Source organism: Corylus avellana, chromosome 7 (assembly GCF_965113065.1).
Source record: "Corylus avellana chromosome 7, dhCorAvel1.hap1.2, whole genome shotgun sequence".
Lineage (NCBI taxonomy): Eukaryota > Viridiplantae > Streptophyta > Magnoliopsida > Fagales > Betulaceae > Corylus > Corylus avellana.
In genome coordinates, this window is record NC_142496.1 from 1,135,597 (window position 1) to 1,162,285 (window position 26,689).

Sequence of the window (26,689 nt, forward strand, 5' to 3'; positions counted from 1 at the left end):
TGAAAATAGTTCAAAGTAATTAATCCAGAAAATAATCAGCATATAATTGTGACTAGCATTTCAACCCATACACGTATCTGATTAGTCAAAAAAAGTAGAGACACTAAGACCCCACGCCAACTAACACCAACTACAAATATATGCCGCCTATTTGTTAATGCAGCATCAGAATGTTTTTGGGTCCCTAGCTATATATGCAAACGACACTCACACTACTCATCATGATCAGCAACTGAAACTAGGAAAGTCGTGCCATTTCTCTTTGAAATTATCAGTTGGGAAACTTCCACTACTGGGGTGGCAGAGATTCGAAGTTCTACAGCAGTACTAGGTAAAATTGACCATATATAGTGCTTGTTTCATTCATGTGTTGTTGTCTCTTTTCTTTGACTCTTCTTTCTCTTCCATTGAAATTGCTTGAAGAATTAGGCTTTCTAATTGGTATATCCTTGCTTAAATATTTGCCATGCGGAGCAAAATTACTACTGACCATTTCCATGAAGACTCTGTTGGGAGACAGGGGTCTTGACAATAAGTCAGACTCTTTTAACATCAAAATAGACGAGGCTTCAGGTGTCCAAAAAGTGGCAGAATCAAATACCCTTGAGCAAGATAACGGAAAAACTCTTTCAGAATCTGCTACACGCGGCAGAGGATGGTCGATATTCAGAGTTCCAGCACATGTGCGTGAAGTTGACAACAGAGCTTACAGCCCCAGGATTGTAAGCATAGGTCCATTTCATCATAATCAAGAGGCTCTGAGAGCCTTTGAAGATCAGAAAAAGCGGTTTCTCAGTCGCCTTCATAACCAAAGGAGCCGTGGCTGTGTAGTAGATCTTGAAAATGCCATGAAAGAAATGGAGGAAAAAACCAGAAAATGCTATTCGGAGGACTTTGGAGGTATAAACAGTGATGATTTTGTCCGGATGATGCTCCTTGACGGTTGCTTTATCGTAGAGCTCCTGCGCTTGCACACCACCATGACAACTTCCAAGGTACTATTTTTCTTTAGAAATCAACAGCCTCACATGAAGAAAGACACTAATATATATTAATTGCTTGATTTTTTTGGAGCAGGGAAATGGTGATGTGGAGGAGCCCATTTTAGAAACACGTTGGATGGTGCCAAATATCGGTCGTGATTTACTTATGCTTGAGAACCAACTTCCCATGTTTGTGCTGCAAAAAATATATGACATCACCACCCTCGAGACCAAGGCAATTACTCCTTTCAACGAGCTTGCTCTCCGATTTTTTGAACCATTGAGACCTGGAAAGGACAAATTGTCAGACAATATATTGAACACCAATCAAGAGCATGCACATCTATTAGCTCTGTTTCAGTCTACCTTCATGAATCCAAAGAGTTCAGGTCCTAAAAGGGATAACCAGAGCAAATATGAAAAAATTCCTGGGAAGGGTTGGGTCCATAATGCCACGACACTTACTTATACTGGGGTTCGATTCAAAAAAAAATCCAGTAACTTTCTTAACATAGAGTATAAGAACAAAGTGTTGACGATTCCTACTCTATACATTGATGATGGCACCAGCACTTTGTTGAGGAACTTGATAGCTTATGAGCAGAGCTATAGATCTGCAAAACGCCCCTATTTTTCTTGTCTTGCAGTTTTCTTGGATTGCATAGTGGATACGGTTGATGATATCAACATTCTTCGTCGTGCGGGGATTATCAAACAGGCAAAGGGTGGCGACCAGGAGGTGGTGGATCTTTTCAATAGTCTCACCAAAGAGCTTGAGATTGATATGGATGACTGCTACATGATGAAGCAGATAGATGACGTCAACCGTCATCATAAAACACATGAGGCCATGGTTAGATTTTACCGCACTCTCTCCAAGCTAAACTTTATGCGTTTTATCACAGCATACATATCCAATCTACTGACGTTGATCTATATCTGGTCCACCATTAAGGTTTGCGATTGCAAAGACGGTGATCACAAGGGGTGAATGGTAGGCAATATAACCCGGTCAGGATAGTAGTTGTATAAAAATAAAGGACTCCTAAATTTGAGAGGACAAGTATAGCAGTAGTATATATTTATCTTAGTTGGACTAGGACCTAAATCTCTGAATTTCTTAGGATTATTAGGGCTTTTAGGACTCTCCTAAGCCCTATAAATAGACATTTAAGCCTCACAATTCAGTACACAATTTGAATGAGACAACTTTGGGAAGAGGAATTGGAGACTACTTCAAGGAGTCGTTTTTGGTTCTTTCTTTCCCTCTTCGTTCTCTTTTATTTTAATTATGTATAACTAACTCTTAAAGAGGGTTAAATTGAAACCATAATTATGTTTATTTAATATTTTAATATTGGCGCATTTGTGATAATCATATTGTATTGCTTAACTTGATTAATTCCTGTTTTCTTGAATTCGTTATATGTATGTGATTGGCCATTATATGCATGTGGTATGAACTAGTTAATTAAATTAATTTGGATGACCGAATCATGAGTTTAATAAGAGTAACAAAAGAAATCCATACCGGGTTCTTGAGTTAATCAACATGGGGAACCGGGAGTAGACACCCATGCCCTAGGCCTCATGTGTTTGTCGATTTTCACATATTTATGCTTTCTTAAAGAACAACTTAGTAGACACCCATATTAAATCCTTTAAGAAAGAAAATAATTAGAGTAGACACTCATGCCTAATTCGTTGCTTAGAAAAATCAATAGCTTAAGAAGTAGACACCCATACCCTTAGATTGGCAAACATTAAGTATTCATAACATGATTGGATTATTGGCATATTATTATATTATCTAAATATGATTAGTGGTGGATATCAATGCCCTACCTTTCATTTATCTTTATATCTTTTTATTTTTTTTTCATAATATCAATTTAGTGACAATTTGATATTTTTCTAAATTGTAAAACAAAATCAACAATCCTCGTGGGATCGATCTGGTACTTATGCACTATACTATCGTTTGATCTTATGTACTTGCGAGTAAAACGTACCAAGTATTTGCCTATTTATTTAGGTGAGTATTTGGCACAACAAGTTTTTGCCTGGCAAGGGCTGGTAAGTGCCTAAGTCGTGGGAATGGTTTTTGTTGGAGAATGGGTTCTAACGCGTTTTTTGAATTTTTTTTGAATTTTTGATATATATTTTTTTAATTTGGGGCAAACGTTATATGTGCCCCATCATCAGCGTGCTTACTGTTCACATACGCCGATGCCTCTTATATCATTACTCCCCTTACATTACATAAACGCAAGACCGGTAGGTGTATTCAATTTTTTTTTTTTTTTTTTTAGATAAAGGGTGCATTCAATTGCCAACTAAGTTGGTATTGGTTACGTCCCAAGAGATAGTTCAATTAGCCGGGACCACGCCTAATGAATCAGAGGTCACTAGTTCGAATCCCCCTTCATCCTCTTGTGCGGACATGTCAAAAAAATAAAAAAGTTGGTATTGGTTACACCATTAATGCGCATGGGTCTCATCAAAAGTGTGGGTTGTCCGTTGGAATCAGACCCAATTATTTCGACCGTTGGGTTTTGGAGACCAAAGACCAAGAAATTTGGGCAAGCATGAAATTTTTTGAGGACCACATTTTCTCTTTGGGTTTCGAACTAAATGGGCCAAATAAAAAACTCATATGGGTTAAAAAAAAAACCCAAAACAAAACCAAATTCGGCCCAGCCAAAGGAAGTTACTCCCTTTTTGTAATCTTGTTTCAGTGACGTTTCATCTTCCAAGCTAACCGCTGCGCTCGCCGTTCTCCAAGCAACCGTCCTCATCCCAAATACTCCATGGAGATGGAGGGATCCACGATGCCAGGGTTATCGAGGCCATCAAGTGATGATTCATCACCATCTATTTGTTACGACATCGTTTTCCATATGCCTATTGGAGCTGTGGGGGGGGAGGCGGTGCATTCGAGGTGGTATAAGATTACTGTTCATGCGGGCGGTTCTCAGGAGGTCGACGGTGAGAAGCTGCAGATGATCAGTCCATTTTGGAAAGGAAATCATCACCAGGACTACAGTTTTGCAACCCTAGGCTCGGATTTGTACTGTGTTGGTGGTCATCGCTGCTATCGTTCTGTTGCTGAGTACGATTCTGATTCGCCTCTACCGTTTGTTCGCAATGTCTATAAGTTAGACATTAACCATCCTGATAATAATTGGGTTCCTGTTCCTAAAATGATTTGTCCCAGACTCCAACCCCACACCTTCGTCATTGGGGGTAATAAGCTGTTTGTGTGGGATGGTCACTATTGTTGTTTTCCACCTGTCCGCTTGGAAGATAATGCCTTTGACGATGAGGTATTTAACGACCCCATTATTAATTATAGCTCATCGGATGATGAGCTATTTGACGGTTTCGTTATGGATTATACTTTTCCAACTACGATCCCGGATGCTGAGGTATTTGACCCGATTCTTAATGAATGGGAAGTGTTGCCTGATCCTCCCGGTAGAATGCCATACGACGGCTTTATTATTGCAGCTCTTGAGAATCCAGACAGGATTCTTGTTGCTTCATCATGTTTTCCGGGGGATAGTGATCATAGATGGGCTGATTTCTATACATATGACGTGGGGGATGGTTGTTGGCGAGAGCTTGAGCGTCATCAGCGCAAGTTACACCGTCATTGTCCTCTAGGATGGTGTGGAAAGCCTTTAACGGTAGCCAATACTTTATACTGGCTTCTACATAATGCTCGCTTGCTTGCCTACGATCTAGAGTTGGATGTGTGGTTCTTAGGCAATCTGAGTGTTCTGGGAAATTCGTTTTTTAATGAAGATGACCCCTCGTTTATTCCTAGTATTGTTCATTTAGACAATCACAGGTTTTGCTTTTTACAACGTGCGTCTGATTCTTGTCTTCACTGCAGCATAGTTGATGTCTCTCGTAAGCTCAAGGAGAGGAGGTTGGATATAACGGTTGTTTGCCTCCTTGAATATAAGATGGACCACGCCACTCGCATATCGGATTGCCTTTTACTGTAAGTAGTGTCTTGCTTAATTTCCCTAATTTCTATTATCCTCGATCTCTGTTTTTTTACCAAACACAAACATTTTCTGTGCACAACTAGTTAATTTTCCATAACTTCTTCTGCAGTACCATATATTGTTTTCTCTAACTAATAGTACTGATGCATAGTTCTTGAGAACATATGATGGTTAATATAATTGAAAATTTTATTCATAACTTTTGAGTTGGATGAGCAATATTATTCTCAATTTTTTCCAATTAAATTTTATGACCATCCGTGGCTATTTCTATTTTTTGTTTTTCTGTGACATTTTCTTCAATTCAGGAGGAGAAAATTTCTTAAATTTGTGACTTAAGTTACTGGATCCATTAAACCTTTGTCAATATATAAAGCATGTAGCTATAGACACTATACTGTGAATTTCTTGCGGTTTTTATAGTATTGCAGAAGGTGGGCTTGTCCAAGTGTCGTTGCTTTTGCAATAAACTCTTAGACATACCATTCTTACCCTAGTTGTCTCATTGTGGTATTAATAGTTTGAAGGTGTTGCACACCTGCTAGCTTGGATGTCGAAACATGCTTGGTTTGTAAATTTTTTTTGGAGAAATGTTCGTGGACATGAAATTGTAGTTCTCTACAAGATCCTTAGAATCTACAAGAAATGCGCATGGACCTAAAATTTAGACACCTACAATATTTTAAGAGTCTACAATATTTATCAAAAGTTAACATATGACTCTCTTAATGTAGTTCTTGAGCATGATGTACCTCTAATAGGACCAGTGGTGCTGCCATCAAATTTTTCCCTTAAACCGTGCACTAGGAGGAGCAAATTTGATGTGCAGATAAGAATGACATTGCTGTTAGCATATGTGCAAGTGCTAATGAGTGTTAAACTTGCAGGGGTAAGCAAAGCAGAAATGAAGTGCAAATTAGAGAAGAAGCCAAGCAAGAATGAAGTACGAGGAGTAAGGAGATTTATGATTGTAGGTTGCTTTCTTAATCTACTATAGTCTAGGGTTAGGTATTCTCTATTCCATTCTTATGCAAGCATTTTATTGAGAAGGTCATGACATTGTCCAATGCTCCCGTCGGAATATGTTTTATTTTTTTCCCCCTGCATGAGAACTATTTTTCACCCATGTTTGATTAAAAGTTATATGTTGAGACTCCATATAGAAAATATTATCTACAGTAAAAATTATTATCCTGTATGAATAATTAATGTAAATATCCCTACTTGAGCATTCTTTGCCATTCTTTTATAAGCAAATTAGTGATAAAGAAACAGTAGTAGGTAAGAGGCAACCCCAGATGTCATGTGAGGCAAAGGAATGCATAGGTCTTCTATAAACTGGCTTAAATAAACAATGCCATAGCGGTCAAGATACTAGATCATTTCTTCATTTCTGATCATTGTCAATTCTGAAAATAATTGCAACTTTTTTATATTCCATGTGATTTGATTTTTGATGTCTATCTGTTTGCAATTAAATAGCGTTACTGCTATTAAATTGCAAGTTTTTTTTTTTCGTTAAAAAAAAAAAAAAAAAAAAAATAGCGTTATTGCTGTTCCTCTAAGCATATAAGAATGAGGTGAAGTATGTGTATAGCTCAAATCCCTCAAAAAAATTCTGATTTTCGCATGGATTTAACTATCATGCACAACATGCTCTTATGCAATTTTTTATTTTTATGTTTCTCTTTTTGTCTTTAGTGGGGCCTTTCTTTGTATACTTCCTATGTACTAAGGTTGCGCCCTTTTGCACTTTTCAATGAATTACTTATTTATAAAAAAAATAAAAAATAAAAAAAATAAAAAATGCTCTAATGCATTTTTTTATGTCATCAGATTAATAAAAAATGGGATCAACTTTTGACTCCATTAGTCCTAGAATATCAACTCTTATATAAAAGTTGAGATATCTTTGTCAAGCTTTCAGTTTCCCGTTAGCATGTTCCAAAATGTTCTTTAACGATTCGACACATCGGTGAGAGATAATCTATAAATTACTATACAGTATTTCACATGTCATTATTCCCAAAACAGTCATTATTGATTTAAGCGAAATGTGTTAGAGAAGTGTCTTATAGCAGTTGAGAACGCAACAATGCACAACAATAAATGTTAACAAATGTACATTATTTGTAGGTGGGAACTAGGAAGTAGTTAGAATTGCTACATAATGCAATGCTTTTAAGTAAATATACAAGCATTATTTTTTCAATGGCGTCTGAAGTTGGCGGTTTGAGGCTGTAATAAACTCATGGTTGATGATAAACAAAGTTGCATCAACTTGGAGTTGTTGGATAGAAGTCACCTCAAGCAGTTCTGATAAAGCCTGATGATGGATTTCTTAGCACGTAAGCTAGGAGCACTCACAGTGATTTATGCACTTCTTCCATTTTAGTCAAATTGTCTTAGCTTAGCAAATCATTAAGATGCCTGCCCATCGTATTAGCCATTCTGGTTCCATTCGTGAACAGCGTCAAGCAACATGCATGTGGCGTGACAGTACTGTACACAAAGGCATTTTATCTTATTTGTTTCTCTCACCCTGTACTTGCCAAATCAAAAACCTGTAACCTTCTACCTCCTTTTGCTTGCCGTGAAGCCAGTATCTTCTAATGGGGGAGAGCTACAGAAAAAAACTGATGTGTTTAGCTATGGAGCTCTGGTTCTTGTAGTGGCTAGTGGAAGATCTATTGAGAAAGATACTGTAGTTGGGAAAGTAGAGGTTAGCAACAACTTGGTGGAATGGGTTTGGAGTTTACACAGAGAAGGGAAGTTGTTAGCAGCGGCTAATGTGAGGACGGGGAATGAATTTCTGTTTGAATTGTCCATAATTGGAACTCTTAGGCATCAAATTCTTGTTTGGCTTCAAGGTTGGTGCCACGAGAAGGGTGAATCTTGTTTGGCTACTACCTAATGCCCAATGGAAGCCTTGATAAAGCTTTGTTCTAAGCGAGAACGACTTTACCATGGCCTCGTAGGCAAAAAGTTTTATTAGGGGTCGCCTCTGCTCTGGCCTATTTGCATCAAGAATGTGAAAACCTGGTGATGTGGCTAGTGGAAGAAGACCCATTGAGAAAGATACCGCAGATGGGTAAGTTTGGGTCAACAGCAACGTAATGCCTCCATTTTAGTTCTATGAATTTTGATTTCCCTGTGCAGTATGGCGAAGGGTTGGTATGTGTTGAAGTTTTGTTGGTTTTGGTGTTATGGGTTCGTTCCATTAATGGGTTTCGGAGTATAGATGTTGTCTATATTGGGTTGCAACGGTTTCGGTGGGATGGATTTTGCATTATTGGTGATACATGATTGTTGTTTTGGTTTGGTGTGATGATTGGTTGATTTTGGGTGATGCTTTGTTGGTAATGGTCGTGGTTATCTGGCAGATGGGTGTTCCATTTGGTGTTTTTGGTGGCGATGGTTTTTAACCAAAATAAATAAAAGAATTCAATATATATATATATATATATATAGTAGAAGTTTAGATAAGCAGATGGAATTCAGGTTTTGAAAAGTGGCTAGGTAAGGTAGAAAAAAGTAGGTTTTGATTGGCCATTTTGCATTGAAATTTTACAGGAATGCTGCTCTAATAAGTACCATTCTTCTCAAATTTAAAATTTCAACCATACGACAATTGGTTGAATCATCTCCAAGTTAATGAGGTTAAATAAGCATTGTAGAGTTGTCATTTGAGGTTTACTTGCTTTAGATTTTTCCCCTTTCATGTTGTATAGGATCAAAAAACGTGGTTAATTGAAGAAATATTAAATCAAATAAACACATAGGTCCACCTACCCCATGTTGCATTTGCATTGCTTAGAAGCTCAGAGGTATCAGAGTTTGTGGGATCTAACTCAATTAGTTTTTTAAGTGCAATCACATACGGTTGACTGTCCTCATGCATCTTAGATTTGCTAAGCAAAGCACCCATAGTAACACATCAGGTTGTATGGTTGTCGACAAACAACACCCTCTGCAGGATCTACCTGCCCGAAGCAAGTAGGCTTTGCTGCCCTCCCTGCTCTTTGTCGGTGCCCGAATTGCTTGGGCCATTAGCGGTCACCCAAAAAATTATCAAAGAAGGATTCCACCTCGTCCTTCCTACTTGATAAGATCTAAAGACTAAAGAGATTTAAAGAATGCAACCTCAACCCACTACAACACAATATTAAGAAACCATAGCACTATAACAATTACAACACAATAAGCAGCATCCAATTACTGGGTCAATAATAAGAGTTTGCAAGGGTCCAGCCCGAGGATGATTAAGACCAAAAGAATTTGCCTTTTACTGTAAGTAGTGTCTTGCTTTCCCTTTCCATTATCCTAATCTCTTTTTTAACCAAACACAAACATTTTCTGTGCACAACTAGTTAATTTTCCATAACTTCAATCTCTTTTTTAACCAAACACAAACATTTTCTGTGCACAACTAGTTAATTTTCCATAACTTCAATCTCTTTTTTAACCAAACACAAACATTTTCTGTGCACAACTAGTTAATTTTCCTTAACTTCTTCTGTACCATATATTGTTTTTTTCTAACTAATAGTACTGATGCACCCTGGTGGGGCTGATAAGTGGAAGTTCATATTTAGTTTATAACACCAATAGCAAATGGATGAAATACGCATGGTCTCCTTTGATATCTATAAATTATCAGGTGTGCATAAAGCAATTCAAAATTCTGATGATAATCTAGAATAGTATATATTGCTGCCTCTCTTTTTTTTTTTTTTTTTTTTTTTTTTGGGTGAGCCTCTTGGTGTATTTCCTTGGCTCCATGTCTTTTACAATGAATTTCTTAAATAGGAGATATTAATTGCTTGGATTTGATTATCAAAATAAGCATGTTTTTGCAAAGAACTTTCTTGAGAACATAAGCTTTTAAAAAAAAAAAAAATTAATGGGGGAAAGGTGATAGTTAATATAATTGAAAATTTTGATTCATAGTTTCGTGAGTTGGATGAGCAGTATTATAATTCTCAATCTTTTTCGAATGAAATTTTATGAGCATCCCTGCCTATTTCTATTTCTTGTTTTTCTGTGACATTTTCTTCAATTCAGGAGGAGAAAATTTTTCTTTAATACTTATTTTTTTTTAAGTTTTTAAAATTTTTCTAATACTTACATAATCTAAATTTGCAAAACCTAACCTAAATTAAGACTTGTCCAACGTGGCAATAATTGACACGTTGCTATTTATTGACGTGTTAAATTTGACAAGTCACTAATTTGTGACATGTCAAATTCAATACGTTGCTAAAGTCTTTAGTGAAGTGTAACTAATTAACACGTCAAGAAATAATGACGTGGTGAACAGTGAGTTACTGTAGACACGTCAATAAATTCCATTTTTTTTTGTAGTGGCAGTATTTCTAGAGATTAATGGTACATCATTACGCAAGTATCTATGCATTTCTCTTACACCATCATATTCAACATATGAAAAAGGCAAGTAATGCTTAATAATCGTAGCAACCAACAATATATCTTTTATGACAAAATTTTGAGGCACTTGCTGACAGAGATCATTGACCTCTAGATAGGAGCAATTGCTAAATATCATGATCATTTCTCACTCCACAAACCTTCATATGCTGCTGTAGATTTCCAGTTCCATGTGAACTATTAGCTACATATTTATGATCACAAAACTTGCATTTTACCTATATCCTTGAGTCATTAGGATCTGTACAAGGAAGTTCATCAAAATGGGTGGTCCAAACTGTTGAGGTTTTCTTACGCATCTTCTGGACCTTTTTTTAGGTCATCGAATTTGTATGAATAGAAGGATTTTCTATTGTATTTATTTCAACCACATCGTCATTGAATATAACCGAATCTTCGTTAATCACCTACACACATAATCGTTAGTAAGTTAATTACAGATAAGTTCAAGACTTCAAGTAAGAATCAGATCAGATTCAGTAATGCTACCACAAAACTAGGATTAAGTAAACATTAATTTGTTGTCATTAATTCACAATATCAGGTTGTTGACAAAGTTTAGAATAACAGCAAATGGACCATTTCAAGAACAACAATCGGGTTATATACATGTTTTTCTTAGAATCAGAGTTTAGAATAATAATTATAGATTTTTATACAGGTTTTTGTTAACTCGTTCTTTGCCATATCACATATTCACAAGACGTATTTATACTGGAAATAAAAAACAAAATCAGAGTTTAGAATAACAGCAAATAGACCATTCATCAAACACATTGTAGGCATTTATTTATCAACAATTTTCAATTCTAACAAATACCTATTTCAAAAACAGCAATCGAGGTATATACATGTTTTTCTTAAAATCAGAGTTAGAATAACAACTATAGATTTTTATAAAGATTTTTGTTAACTCGTTCTTTGCCATATAACAGATTCACAAGACATATTTATACAGGAAGTGAAAAACAAAATTAGAGCATGGGAGAGCAAGAGAGAGATACATACCAGATGCGACATCGGCGCTAAAGAGAAGAGAGAGAGAGTGGTAGAGTGCGACGTCGGCGGCGCAACAGAGAGAGGGGAGAGCGGCAGAGTGCAATGTCAACAGTGAGCGGAGAGTGGAGAGAGAGTGAGTATGTGAAAGAAAGAAACTGAGAAAGAGAGGAAAATCAATGGAGAAAGAAGAGGGGGGCGCAGCGTGAGGAGAGGCTAGAGAGCTGGAGAGGAAAAAATGATTTAGGTTTAAAGGCCCTCTGTCCTTTTTCCGTTAGGTAAAAAAAAAATAATAAAAAATAACCGTGTCTGGAGGGTCACTTACGGGTGACCCGTGACACGACCCGCCAGACACAAAATAAACGGGGCATAAACGGATCAACCCGTTTATGACCCAAACCCGTTTATGATAAACCCAAACTCAGTAATTTTGTGTAGGGTTGTCAGGTCGTGTCAAAATTGCCAGCCTTAAAGTGCCATGAGAATCGAGGGTAATTGTAGGTTATAAAATTTACTATGGGTCCCACTCAAGTATCATGAGATTATCTCTCAACCACCTCCCACTATCTATCAACCGCCTTCCATTATCTTTAAAGCATATCCCATTATCCCTCAATCAGATGAAGGTGGAACATACAGATAATTGTTATATAAAATCCAATAAAATGGATCGATAAAGATCATTTTGAAAAGGGAGACCAAAAAGCTCATTCTCAATATATTCTTTTTATTATGTAACACGTGCTATATTTTTCACTCCAGACAAAATATGCTAACTTAAGCATCAAAGTGTCTCCAGTTAAGGTCAGGACCCTTTGACACTCTTGCTATTTTGCAGGCAATCGATTGCCGATCAAGCCGTACCAAAAACTGCATCAACATACTGTATTTTATCGTTTGGGTTTGTTGTAGGGGTACCCATCCCTTTGTTGTTTGATCCCATGTAACTTGATTTCCCTTATTTGAATAGGAGAAAAAAAAAAGAAACCTAAAATTTTGAAATCACGCGTAGTCGCTTGCTTTCATCATCATTTTTTTTTTTTTTTTTTTTAAGGTGGATAGTTTAAACCAACAAAATGCGGATGGAACACAGATAGTTTGCTGCTCGATCCGTAGTATTACATTCTTAGAGCCTGTTTGAAATTGCGTTTGAGGGGCCTAAAAGTATTTTTAACAAATAAAAAGTCCGTGTGAAAAAAAAAAAAAAAAAAAAAAAAAAGTACTCATTTGGTAAAAAAATTAAAAGCGTTTTTAAGAGTCCAAAAAGCCTAAAAATAGTTAAAACACACTTTTGGCAAAAACATAAAAATGAAGCTTTTGTCCAAAAGTACTTTTGTACTTAAAAGCTCTATTTCTCATACGCAACCCCAAACACTCTCTCTGTTATAAAACAGCGCGTTTTATCCCATATATATTCATCGCTTTTGAAAAACCCTAGCCTAACTCAGATCAGATTCTCTCTTGCCATCAAAGACCCAAACGCCGTGGTCCGTGACTTTCGGCTCTCAGATCTTCCGCCGGGACTCCTCTAAGATTTTCCTGGTATTACACTATTACTCCTCTCCTCTCAGAGTCTCTCTCATTTTTTGCGTTCTTTTAGTTTTTTGTTTATTTTTACGGACTATATCTCTGATTGGTTTTGCTGCTTTTTGGTATTGTGGTTGGAGGTTTTTATGGTATTCTGAATTTACATAATGCGATTGATTATAAGTTTAATTTTGGGACACTCTTGATTTGTTCTCTAGATTTTTCATTCTGAACTTCTATTCCACCCTTGAAATTGTAACACCAACACCGTTCTCCACCGCCCACGAATACTCCATGGACGCATCCACGATGCCAGGCCAGCGGTCACCATTAGATGAATCATCACATCGCCCTCCTACAATTACTTCTTCTCCTTACGACATCCTTTGTTGCATGCCTATATTTAAGGCCGTGGATTCTCATGAGAAGTTGATTTCGAGATGGTATACAATTAAAGTTGAGGCCGACTGTCCACTGAAGGTCGATAGTGAAGATAGTGAGGAGATCAGAGATCTTTCCATTTTGGGAAGGTGAACTACCAAATTGCTCTAGCTTTGCAGCCATAGCCCCCGATTTGTATTGTTTCGGTGGCAATCGTGACTTTTATCCTGATCGTAATCCATCGGTTTCTGCCTATGCTTGTAAATTGGACGTTACCGCGGCCCGTCCATCTACGGAGTGGATTCCTGTTATGCCAATGAAATATCCTAGACTCGATGCTCACGTCTTTGCAGTAGACGGTAAGTTTCATGTGTTGGCTGGAGATATGACTAATTCTTGTTCAAACGGCCTGGAACTTGAGGTTTTTGACCCGCTGACTCAAAAATGGGAAGAAGTGCCTGATGATCCTCCACTTCCGGTGGAATCTAAATTTATTTCTGCAGCTCTTGAGAATCCAAACCGGATTCTCGTTGCCACAAAAACAGCACAATGTCCTCGTTTTTCAAGGACTTTTATGAGTACTTTCTATGCATATGATGTGCGGCGTCGTTCCTGGGAGAAGCATGCTGAGCGCAAGGTAGATGCCAGATGTCCTCTGGGATATAGCGGAAGGGCCGTAGCTGCAGTAGGTGATACGCTGTACTGGTTAACAGACGCCACAATGTTGCTTTCCTACAACTTAGCGCAGGACCTGTGGCTCAAAGGGAGTCTGAAAGGTGTAGGGATATCATTTCTTGATAAATATGATGACCCCTACACACCTGGTTTCGTTCATCTGGAGAACCAAATGTTCTGCGTTTTGCAGTGTGCATCTTCTTCTGAACTTGAGTGTGTCACTGTTCATGTTGAGCCCACGTCGAGGAAGAAGTTGGTTATATCGGTAGTTGCTATCCGGAAATACGTGACGGAACTCCCCACCCACGTATCGAAATGTCTTTCGCTGTAAGATTCTTGCTTTATTTCTCTCCACATTCCTTTATTTTTTCCCAAACACAAAACATTTTCTGTGCACATTTTGGCTACTACGCACTAGTTCTGGTATTCATTTTTATGTCTTGTACAATGAATTTCTTAAATAGGAGCTATTAACTGCTAGCTTGTATTTGATTGTCAAAATAAGCATGTTTGCAAAGAACTTTCTTAAGAACATATGCTTTTTAAACAAATTAATGGGGGAAAGGAGATAGTTAATATAATTGAACATTTTGATTCTTAGTTTTTGAGTTGGATGAGCAATATAATTTTCAATTTTTTCCAAATGAAAATGTATGGACATCTTTTGCTATTTTCTATTTTTTTTGTTTTTGTTTTTGTATGACGTTTTCTTTAAGTGAGGAGGAGAAAATTTGTGAGTTTAGTAAGAGGCCCGAAGGACTCTAGATCTCAATTACATTAATCAAGTGATAGGCAGAAAACCTTTCTCAATAAAGCATATTGTCTCATTATGGTATTAATAGTTTGAGGGTGTTGCACACTTGCTTGCACACCTACTTGTTTGGATGTCGAACATGTTTGGTATTAAAATTTTTTGCAGAAACGTTCGTGGACATGAAGTTTTAGATCTCTGCAAGATCTTTAGAAATTAGAATCTACAATAAACGTGTGTTGACATAAAATTAGATATCTACAACATCTTAGCAGTCTTCAAATTATTAAGAGACAAACATTCATCAAAAGTTAACCTACGACCCTCTTAATGTAGTTCTCGAGCATGATGCATTTGCAAATGTGTAAATAGGACTCATGGTGCTTCCACCAAATTTTTCCCTTGAGCATGCACTAGGAGGAGCAAATTTAATATGCACATAACGTTACAGTTGGTTATTTGTGTAAGTGCTAATGGGTTTTAAAATTGCAGGGGTAAGCATGAGGTACAAATTAGCGAAGAAGCCAGCCATGCAGGCAAGAATCAAACAAAAAAAATATTGAAGCACGGGGAAAGAGAATTATAATTCTAGGTTGCTTTCTTAATCTCTTATGTTTTCATATTTTTTTTTTTTGATACGAGGTTTCCGGTTTCACCTATAAGGCCGGACAGTACTTCGGGCTACCACCGAGGTGGGTACCGACTTGTAGAGGCCCAGCCCAAGATCCACCGACTAATCCCCGGATCTGTGCATCACACCCACAAAAATTTCCCTACACAGATCGGGTAAGTCACTGGCTTCGCCAGAGGGTATGGCCCCAATAGAGAGGTAGCACCTAGTAGGATTCGAACCTGAGACCAAGAGGGAGCACACCACTTGATACCAAGCTCATCACCAACTGAGCCAACCCCTTGGGGTTTATGTTTTTGTTTTTTTCTTGTGTGAGAAGTGTTATTCACTCACGTTCGCTTGGTTTGATTTGATGAGGGCACTGAAAACATGTATGCACAAAAGTAATTTTTATTTTGTGATGAATTTTAATTTAAAGTTGTTTGTTGAGGCTCCCCATATAGAAATTTATTATTGTTTTTCTTTCCTTTTTTTCCCGTTATCTTTAGCTTTAGCCCCACTTTTTCGTACAAGAACAATTTTGCTTTCAGTTTAGAATCACATCCGACAAATATTTAGTTAAAACTTAGATAAAAAAAACACTTTATTTATTTATTTTTTTTTTAGTTACCAACTTTTTCAAAACACTTACATCTGGCTCAGTATTTTAGCTATTCACTTTCATTTTTTTATTTAAAATACTTTTTTTTTTTTTTTTTTTAGCTACCAATCTTTTCAAAACACTTACATCTGGCTCAGTATTTTAACTATTCACTTTCATTTTTTCATTTAAAATACTTTTTTATTTTATTTTATTTTTTATCTACTTTCTATATTCAAAAAGAAGACAGGGAACACAAATGTTTATATATATATATATATATATATATATACTAGGCTCAACAAATCTTTTGCCATTTTGTTGAGTCGGATGTGGAGCATTTTTTGCTATAAAGGTAGACAAAATAGCTTTTTAGCTATCTTGTTGAGTCCAATGTGAGTGCTCTTAAACAGCTGAATTCCATACTATTGGCCCATGCATAGTAGTTGCATTTTAGACTACTATGCATTTCAGATGCATCATTGAGCTCACACCCCACAGAGAAGTTGTGACTTTAATTACTTGTGTTGTGGGATGTACCTTTGAGATTTAATCTTTAAGGTGAATGCATAAAGTAGTCATGTTTTAGAGGGGTTTATTGTTGTCTTTTTAAAAAAAAAAAAAAAAAAAAAAAAAAAAAAAAAACGTAATTGATAGATTGACTATATTTTTAAGAATTAAAAATTTCAATTTTGAAACTATAAATTTTTTTAAAATGTAAGAATTAAATTGAAATGCAGTACCCAATTTCGGGGATAGTGTAAAAGCGTGGACAAATAAAACCATGTGGAGGTAAGTGAGTAATGCTACAATTCCTTTTTGTACTCATCTAACAATGATGTGGCTCTTAAAATTACCATTGAGCTTGTGATTGATTATTATTAGATTTTGATCAAATTGTGATTTTAGGAGGTACATAATTTTTGGAAAGACATAAAAGAGACTTCTAGAATTACTCGAGGTAAGTAGGTCATGCAGGATAAGGATTCTCTACAATTTTGAAGAAAATGTAATTTTTTAAATTATAAGATATAATTTTTAAAATTACAATTAGATTAAAATTCAATAGTGATTAAACTCAAATTTAATAGTGATTTTAAAAGACATATCAATTTTAAGAGATAAGAAAAAGATAGAAGTTGGTCCTAGCAATTATATATATATAATCGGTTATTAATCGTATTCGCATATTTGAGAAGCAGTTTTTAAGTCAAAAAGTACTTTATGACAAAAGCATTATTTTTAAATTTTTGCCAAAAATACGTTTTAGTAATTTTTAAACTTTTTAAACCCTTAAAAGTGCATTCAAATTTTTACACGAGCGTGTCAGATTTGATTAGGTCAGATTTGATTAGGTCGTAGGTTCCATCTCACGAGTAGGAGAAGGCAAAGGAGTGTAGTAAGGCGATGAAGCACAAGGCGTTGAAAACAGCGTCGCTTCGTCCACATCGATCATCACGGACACCACTGGCAACGAGCTTGACACCCCAACGACCCCAACGCGCTCCTCTGTAATCACCCTCTTTGATTTCGTCTTCCCTTTCTCCGAAGAAGAACAGTTCTCACAGTCCACACCCTCTCTCTCCTCCTCTATCGTAAACAAAAACCTAGACAATGTACAATCCCAGCCACTTCAAAACATTGTCGACCTCCGCTGTTTCTCCTGCGTGGAGAGGGAGAAGGAGCTTGCTGGGGCTCGATGCGGGATTAATTTTTCCAGCAGAAAAAGTAGAAGAGCTCCTTTGAGGGGTTGTAGAGTGAATTCTCTTCGCCATCAGAGACTCTCTGCCTACGGATCCTTCTCCGTCGCCGAAGCATGCAGAAGAGCTGAGCGAGTATGGCTACAAGAGAGACAGCAAACACCACAGTGATATGAGTGTCGAGCAAAGCTTGCTCAGACCGATCATGGTGGATATTTTATCAAAGAATTGTTTTGGTTTGGAGTTTCTATGAGATTGTTGCTACCCGGTCGGGACAGTTAGACATAGTTGGAGGGTTAAGGTTGCCGTTGGTGGACCCGCATTTAAAATTTGAACTAGTTGGGTGGACGAGAGTTTAGTTCGCATGAAGTAGGTGTGTTTGGCAAAGGAGTGGGCCGAACCGGACCCAAAGACCTAATTTTTTTTTTGAAAAAAAAAGGTCAAACCCTAATATTCTTAGTTTTTACATTACATCAATCACTTTATATTACAATTCAAATAAAAAAATTATTACAAAATAAATTTTTTCACTTTTTTATACAAAATAATCTTACCTTTTTTTTTTTTTTTTTTTTTTGCTTCTTTTTCTTACATCAATCAAATCTATTATAGTTCCGGTCCACTTCTTTTTCAACATTGATAGACATAGACTGCACAATTGTCAATTGTATTTTGACCATACAATGATACGTACATTAATACTGACACTGACAAATGCCGGTTGGTGGTCGGGTAGGTCGGTTGGCAAGTTCAATGCCAATTACACAACACAGAATAAGTATATTGGTTCATCTAAATCAATGGGTTGGGACATCCGTACAAAAAACATTATAAAACAATGTTTTTTTTTTTAATCTTTTCATACCAAACATTCTGATTTTTTTTTCACATTAATTCATTTTTGCTACAAGAGAAAAAGAAGAAGAAAAGCCCCAAGGCTCAATTTTTTGTTTTTTTTTTCACAGTAATTCATACTGCACACTTCCCAGTTTCCTTCTTGAATCAGATTCATATCTAGATATTCTTTGAGATATATTCTTTTGTTTGATTTGCTGCAGATTGGAACACCTGGGATGGTAGAGGAAATAAGTAAAAGAAATAAGCAGTCTACAATTGCAATGGTCCAGTGGGTCCACAGAGGGAGAGAGAGTTGTGAAGTAGAATTTATGAGAAGGGAAAAAAAGTGAAAGAATTGAAGCTCATCCGTCCCACATCGATAAGGAAGCAAAAGATCTCACCTTCAGTTATCTATAAAAGGGCATGCTCCTCACAAGAAGAAAATTATTAAAACAAAAGTATTGACTCACGTGGAGCATTGCTTGTGAGGGGGTCCCACCTTCACACTTTACAATGCTTGTTGAGCCTTTTTGGCTCACTTAGTTGGAGCTTGCCTAAGCTAGTAGCTTGGGCAAGGTGGCTTTTTTAAGCCACTAGCTTGGGCAAGGTGGCTTTTTGAGCAGTGGCTTAAAATATAAATTTTATAATAGAAAAATAAAAGTTTAAGTTTGTCGAGCCAGCTCGGCTCGCTGAATATGCTAGCTAGCCGAGCTCGAGCAAGGATAACTCCTTGGCGAGCCGAGCTCGAACACAATTGTTAGGCTCATGTCTAAGCTCGGCTCAAGCTCAACTAAAACTTATATGGACAGGCCAAACTCGCCCAAGTTTGGCTCGTTTACATCCCTACTTCCATGTCGTGTACATGAGACGAAATGATAGGGGCTAACAAGGGATGTTTAAACAATATTTCAAACAAAAGAACATGTACACATTTATTTTTGTTTTTCTTTTTTCAGTTGCTTTTTTTCATCATCCTTAATTAAATCCCTAATCAAATCTTAAATACAAAAAAATTGATTAGTAATTTTTCGTATCAAAAAACATTCTAGTAAAGTCATACTTCTTTTAACGGCGGGTTACATTGTCACTAGCTAGCTATTTGATCCCATGTTATATATCCTTTTTTTACATTATATATATGACCATCTGATCATCTGTAAGTAGCTTCATTAATCCATCCCATTGTTTTTCCAACGAAATTTCTATCCAAAACCATGCCAAAAGAAATTTATTAGAATAATTATAATCAGTTGGCAAGGCCAGCTATATGCAGTTGAACATTTACTCCAATGCACTAACAACACATGCATCCAATTAAACAGCATAAGATCGAAGATTAAAAAAAAAAAAAACAAAACAAAAAGCATCAGAAAATTCAGCCGATTTCATCAAGTTCAGTCGTAGTACTGAAGATAATTATCATATAAGCCATAAAAGTGGCGAACGTAAATTTAGGCAAGCCTTTGAGCACCAATTGAAGTCCCGAGTAAACAAGTAAACCTTAACTTCCAATCAAACTAGTTTTAACACTAAATATTTCAAATTAACTCATCTGTAAGACTTTTTGTTGCTAGTTTGAATGGAAAAAGTTACATGCGACTAGCACTTGCATGCATGCATCTGAACCATTTTTGCATTATTAATTTACCCTTGTTTTTCTTGTATGAAAACGTGTCGCTTTAACGGTACGGTGGAGATTAAGAAAAAAAAATTAAAGAGTTTATACAAAAGCTTGGCATGGCCATCATCCCCTCTATTTTGTGAAACAAATTATATGGCCACCCTTGTGAATACGATAATATTTACTAATATAGTTTAATAAATATAGATGTGTCGTAATTATAATCACACCAACAAAATAAAAGTGTGGTTCTGGTTATTACACACCAAATGTATCATCAAATCAATTTGCCAATCAGAATGTTGTCTTTATGTATCATTAAATCCTCATTAATCAAAAGGATTTCTATCCTCCACATTTGAAACAATAAATTATATCCGATCCTAGCTTGCATGAGATGGAATAATCAAGTATAACATTTCATATTGTAAATGATATCGAGTGTCTGTTGGGTGAACATTAATACAACAAAAAGTCCATAACATTTGCATCACTTCATTACTAAAGATGTTGAAACATCTTTCTCCCTTCAATTGCATGATGGTTTATGTTCGCCCCAACTTTTGGAAGCTTGGTTGTTACAACTTTTGATGATTGTTAAATGCATGGATGATTAAATGAATCCAAATATATAGTAGGTGTAATAATGTCAGGCCGCCATCGGTTGATAAGTCCACACCCATTCCATAAAGACGCCTTCGGCAATACATAAGTTCAATGGTATTAACCTGAGCTGAATTTTCGATCAAGTACTTCCTGTAAAGCCAATATTCTTGAGGTTTTCTTTGATATACCTTATCAGCGTCTTTTAAACTCTTCGAAAATAGATATTATATTACCCATCTCATAATAATGGTTTGTAGTGGACTTCACATTTATGTGAGTTGTAATACCCGTACCTTAAGTCAATTTCATCGGCATTTATCTGACCAGATATGTCCCTTATTGGGCAGAAATGCATAGACACGTTCATTTAGGCATCCCTGAATCCTACCAACTATGCTAAACCCATACGAGCATTGTTAAATTGGTTTAATAATAGTTGTTGTTTGTGTGTCAAACTTGAAACCATACAAATGATGTTTGTCTTTCATATTATGGAGAATGGTGTCTCTTGTCATTAGCTCGTCTTCCATCATTTTTCTTGTTTCTTGACGGCCTCTTCTCTTTTCAATCATACAATATTTTGGCTTGTCACTTGTGAGGGTGTATAGTATTTTCTCATGCATCAGTGCATAAGAAATGTTTCGTTTCCACATTATAAAATTTATGTCATTAAGGCTCTCAACCTTCGAGCCATCTATACCGCTTTTAATAACCATTTTGAAATGTTGATACAATAATATTTACTAATATAGTTTAATAAATACATATAGATCTGTCATAATTACAATCACACTAACAAAATAAAAGTGTGGTTCTGGTTATTACATACCAATGTATCATAAAATCAATTTGCCAATCAAGATGTTGCCTTTATGTATCATTAAATCCTCATTAATCAAAAGGATTTCTATCCTTCACATTTGAAAATATAAATTATAGCCGGTCCTAGCTTGCATGAGATGGAATAATCAAATAGAACCTTTCATATTGTAAATGATATTGAGTGTTGCGTGAACAATACACCAAAAAGTCAGAAACATTTGCATCGCTTCATTATTAAAGATGTTGAAACATCTTTCTCCCTTCAATTGCATGATGGTTTATGTCTACCCCAACTTTTGGAAGCTTGGTTGTTACATCTTTTGATGATTGTTAAATGCATGCATGATTGAATGAGTCCAAATATATAATAGGTGTAATAATGTCAGGGTGCCATTGGTTGATAAGTCCAGCTATAAGCAGTTGAATGTAATATTGTCAGGGCGCCATCGATTGATAAGTCCACACCCATTCCATAAAAATGCCTTCGGCCATACAAAAGTTAATTATTCTACATTGGTTATGTACATATAGTGTCTGTATTATTAGCCTATATATATAAGCTCCTTCTATACATTATTTTGTGTGATTCAATATATATAGTGCATTGATAAGTCCACACCCATTCAGTGTGGACTTATCAAATTATAGTGTCTGTTTTTATTCATTTGAATGATTTAAGGGATTTTTTTTATTATTTGTATGACTTCGATTTTTAGGCATATTTTGGAAGTGGTTTTTTTTTTTTTTTTTTTTTTTTTTCAAATCAAAATAAGGCAAAAATTTATTTATCAGACATTCATACTAATTTTCTATTAATGCTTTAATAATCAAAATCAATGTTTTTTTTTCTTAATACTTTTTCCCTTTATACTTCTTTTGATTTTAAATTAATCATATTGGAATACAATTTTAACATGTTTTAATTTATATATATTAAACTAAAATTAAGGGTCTTATGTTTTAATTCATTTGATCGTTTTATGGGTTTTTTTCTTTTGTAAGATTTACTCGGATTTTCAGGTATTTTTTTCAAAGTGCTTTTTATGCTTTTGAAAGCAAAGAAGATTAAAATATATTTGATTGTTATGCAAAAAATGAATGTAAACGCTTGGAGAGCACCTAACATTCCCTAAACGCTTTGGAAACATCATATAGATAATTAAGCATTGAATGTGATGTAAGTCATTGGGATGATTTTTTGATTGCATTGATTGAAAGATGTTTTTTTTTTTTTTTCTTTTATTTTGTTGTGTATATTTTCTAATGGCTCAAAATTATATGGATAGGTATCACATCAACAATATTAAAGATCCTTGCTAACTTTCTATTAATACTTTTATAATCACATGCAATCCAAGTTTTCTGTCTCCTTTTTTTCTTTTCCGGTAGGAATAACTATTTTAACATGTTTTAATTTATATAGATTAAACTAAAATTAAGGGCATTGTGATAGTAAAATTTTATGCGATTTATACATCTATACAATGTTCTATGTGTAAATTGTAATTGTGTGTCACTATATTGAGTAATATACTGATGTATAACCTTTAGTATGTCTTGTTATTTAAAGAGGTATGATATATTTTTTTTACAACCTATAATGAAAAGTACAATAGAAAATCCAAGTAAAAAAAAAAAAAAAGTTTTGAAATTAAATTATAATGAAGAATCCCGTGTAAAGCATTGGTTATGAGTTACTTATCAATAATACAAGCTTCTTTATATATATATATATATATATATATATATATATGCTCCAAATAATACAACATATCTGATTCTGACCTTACGACACACCATATTTGATAATTGTCCTTATTGTACACAATACAAGCTTCTATGTTACAAATACACACGGGTCTGATTATTGGCCTTATAACACATCTGATAATTGGCCTTATTGTTGGTAATTTTCACACCGAGCCGGTGCTGGTGCTGGTGCTGGTGCTGGTGCCGGACAAGTGTTGGTGCAGATGAAAGTGTGGTTGTTGGTGTTGGTGCCAGTGATGGCGCTGGTGACGGTGCCGGTGACGGTGCCGACGCCAGAGGCGGTGGAAGTGGCTGTGGCGGTGGCGATGCCGGTGCCGGTGCCGGTGTTGATGCCGATGGCAATATCCTGCTCAGGTCCAAGAATTGGCCATGTGCCAGAAGCTGCGATAGCAATAAGAATTAGAAGTTGCAAGTTAGAATGATCAATGAAGACTTACAAATTCAAATTAGAAGAGTTTGAGTTCAATAAGGATGAGGTAAAAGTAAAACCCTTGATTTACACCATCAAATTACATGTTGACATGTACAGAAACATTTAACAAATAGCAAATATACTCTAGCACACCTAAAAATTATCTTAGAATACTTATCCCCACACTATAAACAGATTAGAACGGGTGGGGATGAGGTACCTGGCCCAAAGTCATTAGGGTGATTCGACCACCCTCGGTCAAGAGACCTTTGGAGTTGATTGAGCTAACTGTATTGAGCTAACAATAAATCTAGATTTTCTAGATTTTTTAGATTTTTTCCTTTAACATTCCCCCTAAAGCTAAAACGGCTTGAAGTATGCAATGTGTTTTAACTTGAAGTTCACAATATAAAAGCTTAAGCTGATAGGAAGAGGTTAATTTAATCATTTAATCATTAGTTTAACACTCCCCCTCATGTGTGAGCTCAAACTCCCTTTTAATAGGTGAGACCCAACGTGTGGAATATTTAATTTAAATGGAGGGTTAATTGACGGGAGTCAAGGTTCGATCCCAGGACCTTTTAACTCTAATACCATGTAAGATTTCAGAAGAAGAAGGAATTCTTTTATTTCACTATATATCTTCTGCTTACAAATAGTCTATTATATAGACTGGAGAAGAGGAAGCACATCCCTTGAATCAAGGCCCAAATTATGCATAGTCAGCCTTTTTGACTTCTGAGATTTACTACACAATAAATCCAGATTCTCTAGATTTGTTCCTTTAACAATTATAAACAGGTTAGAATAGGTGGGGATGAGCTACCCAGTCCAAAGTCATTAGGGTGATTCAACCACCCTCAGTCAGGAGACCTTTGGAGGTGATTGAGGTAACTTTGCATCACAGACTCATATATACCTTACAAGTAATTAGAATTACACATACATATATAACAAATGAGAATATGGACGATGCATGCACATATCAAAACAGAAATACGTGTATGTGAAAGAAAAAAACACAAAAACCCTCATATAAATTGTAGATGCATGATTTAGGAAAGATATAAACATACTAACCTGCTCCTGACAGAGTCCCATCTCTGTCGCCGCCCACATGCCATGCATAGTAGCCGAGCAACGTTTTATCCCTAGCATATGTAACCTTAGCAGTGATACTCTTGATACCATTATAACCAATCCAAGTTTTCCCAACACTGAAATAGTCTACAACATAGTCGTGACTGTATTGATCAATGCCGTCGGAGTGTGTCTCTTTGAAATACTGGATTTGGTTATAAAGTATAGTCCCGTCTAAGGGATCAATATATACTCCAGCAGCCTGTCCATCAGCTGGTCCATCAGCCGGGGCAAATATTTCAGTCTTTGCGGTATCTATTAGATGCCACGCAGCGCCATAAAAAGGAAGGCCGAGGACTATTTTTTGGGCGGTCACCGGTGGTTGAATCCAAGCATTGACTCCGAGATCCCCATAATGCGGGATTATGGGGTCTTTTCCTTTGAGCAATGCAGCAAAAGGTCCAGTAGCATTCCGTGAGAGAGCGGGGTTATAGAAATCATACGCCATTAGGTTGATCCAGTCCAAGCTCCTAGCAATAGCATCAACGGGATATATGACTGTGGGCAACGTCGACGACATGTAATTGACCGCTGCGACTAGAAGCAACGGGTCATTTCCGGTCAGCTTGGACTCTTTGTCAACTGCTGCACGCCATTCATCGAGGAGGGAGCCAAGGTTGGCCATTTGGACCGCCGTTGAGGGGTACTGCCAGTGGAGGCTCAGGCCATGGAAGTCGTTAGACCTTGCTAGCTTTATTGAGGAATCTATGAATGATTTGCGGGTACTGAGCTGGTTAGCCATTGAAGCAAAGGTCGTAGCAGTACTAGGGTCAGAGAATCCACCGATGGATAAAAGGGTTTTGACCCTTTTGTTTGTTTTTTGCAAGGATTGGGTGAAGGTTGAGAACTGCACCCTATATTCGTCAGGAAAGCTGACTTCATAGGCAGTACCATTGGTGTTGGGTTTGACATCCGCAAAGGCAGCAAAAAGATGGGTGAAAAGCTGGGAAGGTATGCTAGACACCGGGATTGGGAAGTCACTGTGGCAATACCAGTATCCGGCTTTCACTGGGGGAATAATAGCCGCAATAGCAGTATTAGAGCGAGCCATTGAAGGGAAGGTGAGGAGAAATGCTATAATACATTCTCTCCACCATCTGCCCACCATCTCTGCCTTGCTCTAGGCTAATAGCTTATTAGCCTATGAGAACGTGATATTGCTTGGAGTTTTCAGTAGAGAATGCATGCAAGCCTATATAAATAGAGGCTTGCAGTAGACTTTCCTTTTACGTACCCCCTCCCTTTTTTTCCCTCTTGGAGTAATTTACTTGCTTACTAGCTAGTAAATTATCTGATACGATTGAATATTAATGTTGGTTGCTCCATTAATCGCCACCATTGTAGGGTCGGGAATTAAGAATCAGTGGTTAGCGTCATGCTTCCTTGCGTGCATGAGAAGAAATATATAGTAGGGTCTTTAGGCTGTGACGCATTGTCAATGATATCAACTCCCGTTTGAGCAATATACCAAACTTCTGTATGATTTACAATTAATGTTTGCAAGCGTCTTAATTCCTCCCTTCAGGAGGTACGAATTAGGATGATTTTGAAAGGCGAATATCGGATTAGTTATATTTGAGTAGTATTTTTGTCCTCTCAAAAAGTGAAAAGATAAAAATACATACTCATCTAATATAATTAATTAGATACTTTACAGTTCAAATGAAATGGAAAGATCATGTTCGGTACAAGTAATACTGCATGATAATTAGAAGTTTCTGATTATTAAAGGCATGATGCATGGATAAGTCCAATAGTAGATCAGTGTCACTAATAAAAGAAATTTTAAACTA

General features: G+C 36.3%; 2 protein-coding genes and 2 pseudogenes across 2 annotated transcripts; 2 read left to right on the forward strand and 2 right to left on the reverse strand.

The window, feature by feature from the left end:
- Positions 1 to 232: 232 nt before the first annotated feature.
- LOC132183586 (UPF0481 protein At3g47200) lies at positions 233 to 6,224 on the forward strand. Its single transcript, XM_059596917.2, has 5 exons — positions 233 to 331; positions 424 to 995; positions 1,078 to 1,836; positions 4,882 to 4,992; positions 5,887 to 6,224. Exons 2-4 carry the CDS (start codon positions 498 to 500, stop codon positions 4,888 to 4,890), a joined length of 1,266 nt encoding a protein of 421 aa, XP_059452900.2. The 5' UTR covers positions 233 to 331; positions 424 to 497; the 3' UTR covers positions 4,891 to 4,992; positions 5,887 to 6,224.
- Positions 6,225 to 12,886: 6,662 nt separating this feature from the next.
- On the forward strand, positions 12,887 to 15,363 carry LOC148584313 (uncharacterized; annotated as a pseudogene).
- A 1,976-nt stretch (positions 15,364 to 17,339) lies between these two features.
- On the reverse strand, positions 17,340 to 17,895 carry LOC132185564 (uncharacterized; annotated as a pseudogene).
- Positions 17,896 to 23,324: 5,429 nt separating this feature from the next.
- Positions 23,325 to 26,104, reverse strand: LOC132185705 (class V chitinase-like). Its single transcript, XM_088518625.1, has 2 exons — positions 24,837 to 26,104; positions 23,325 to 23,725 (listed from the first exon to the last, which is right to left on the reverse strand). Exons 1-2 carry the CDS (start codon positions 26,002 to 26,004, stop codon positions 23,472 to 23,474), a joined length of 1,422 nt encoding a protein of 473 aa, XP_088374751.1. The 5' UTR covers positions 26,005 to 26,104; the 3' UTR covers positions 23,325 to 23,471.
- Between the last annotated feature and the right edge of the window lie 585 nt (positions 26,105 to 26,689).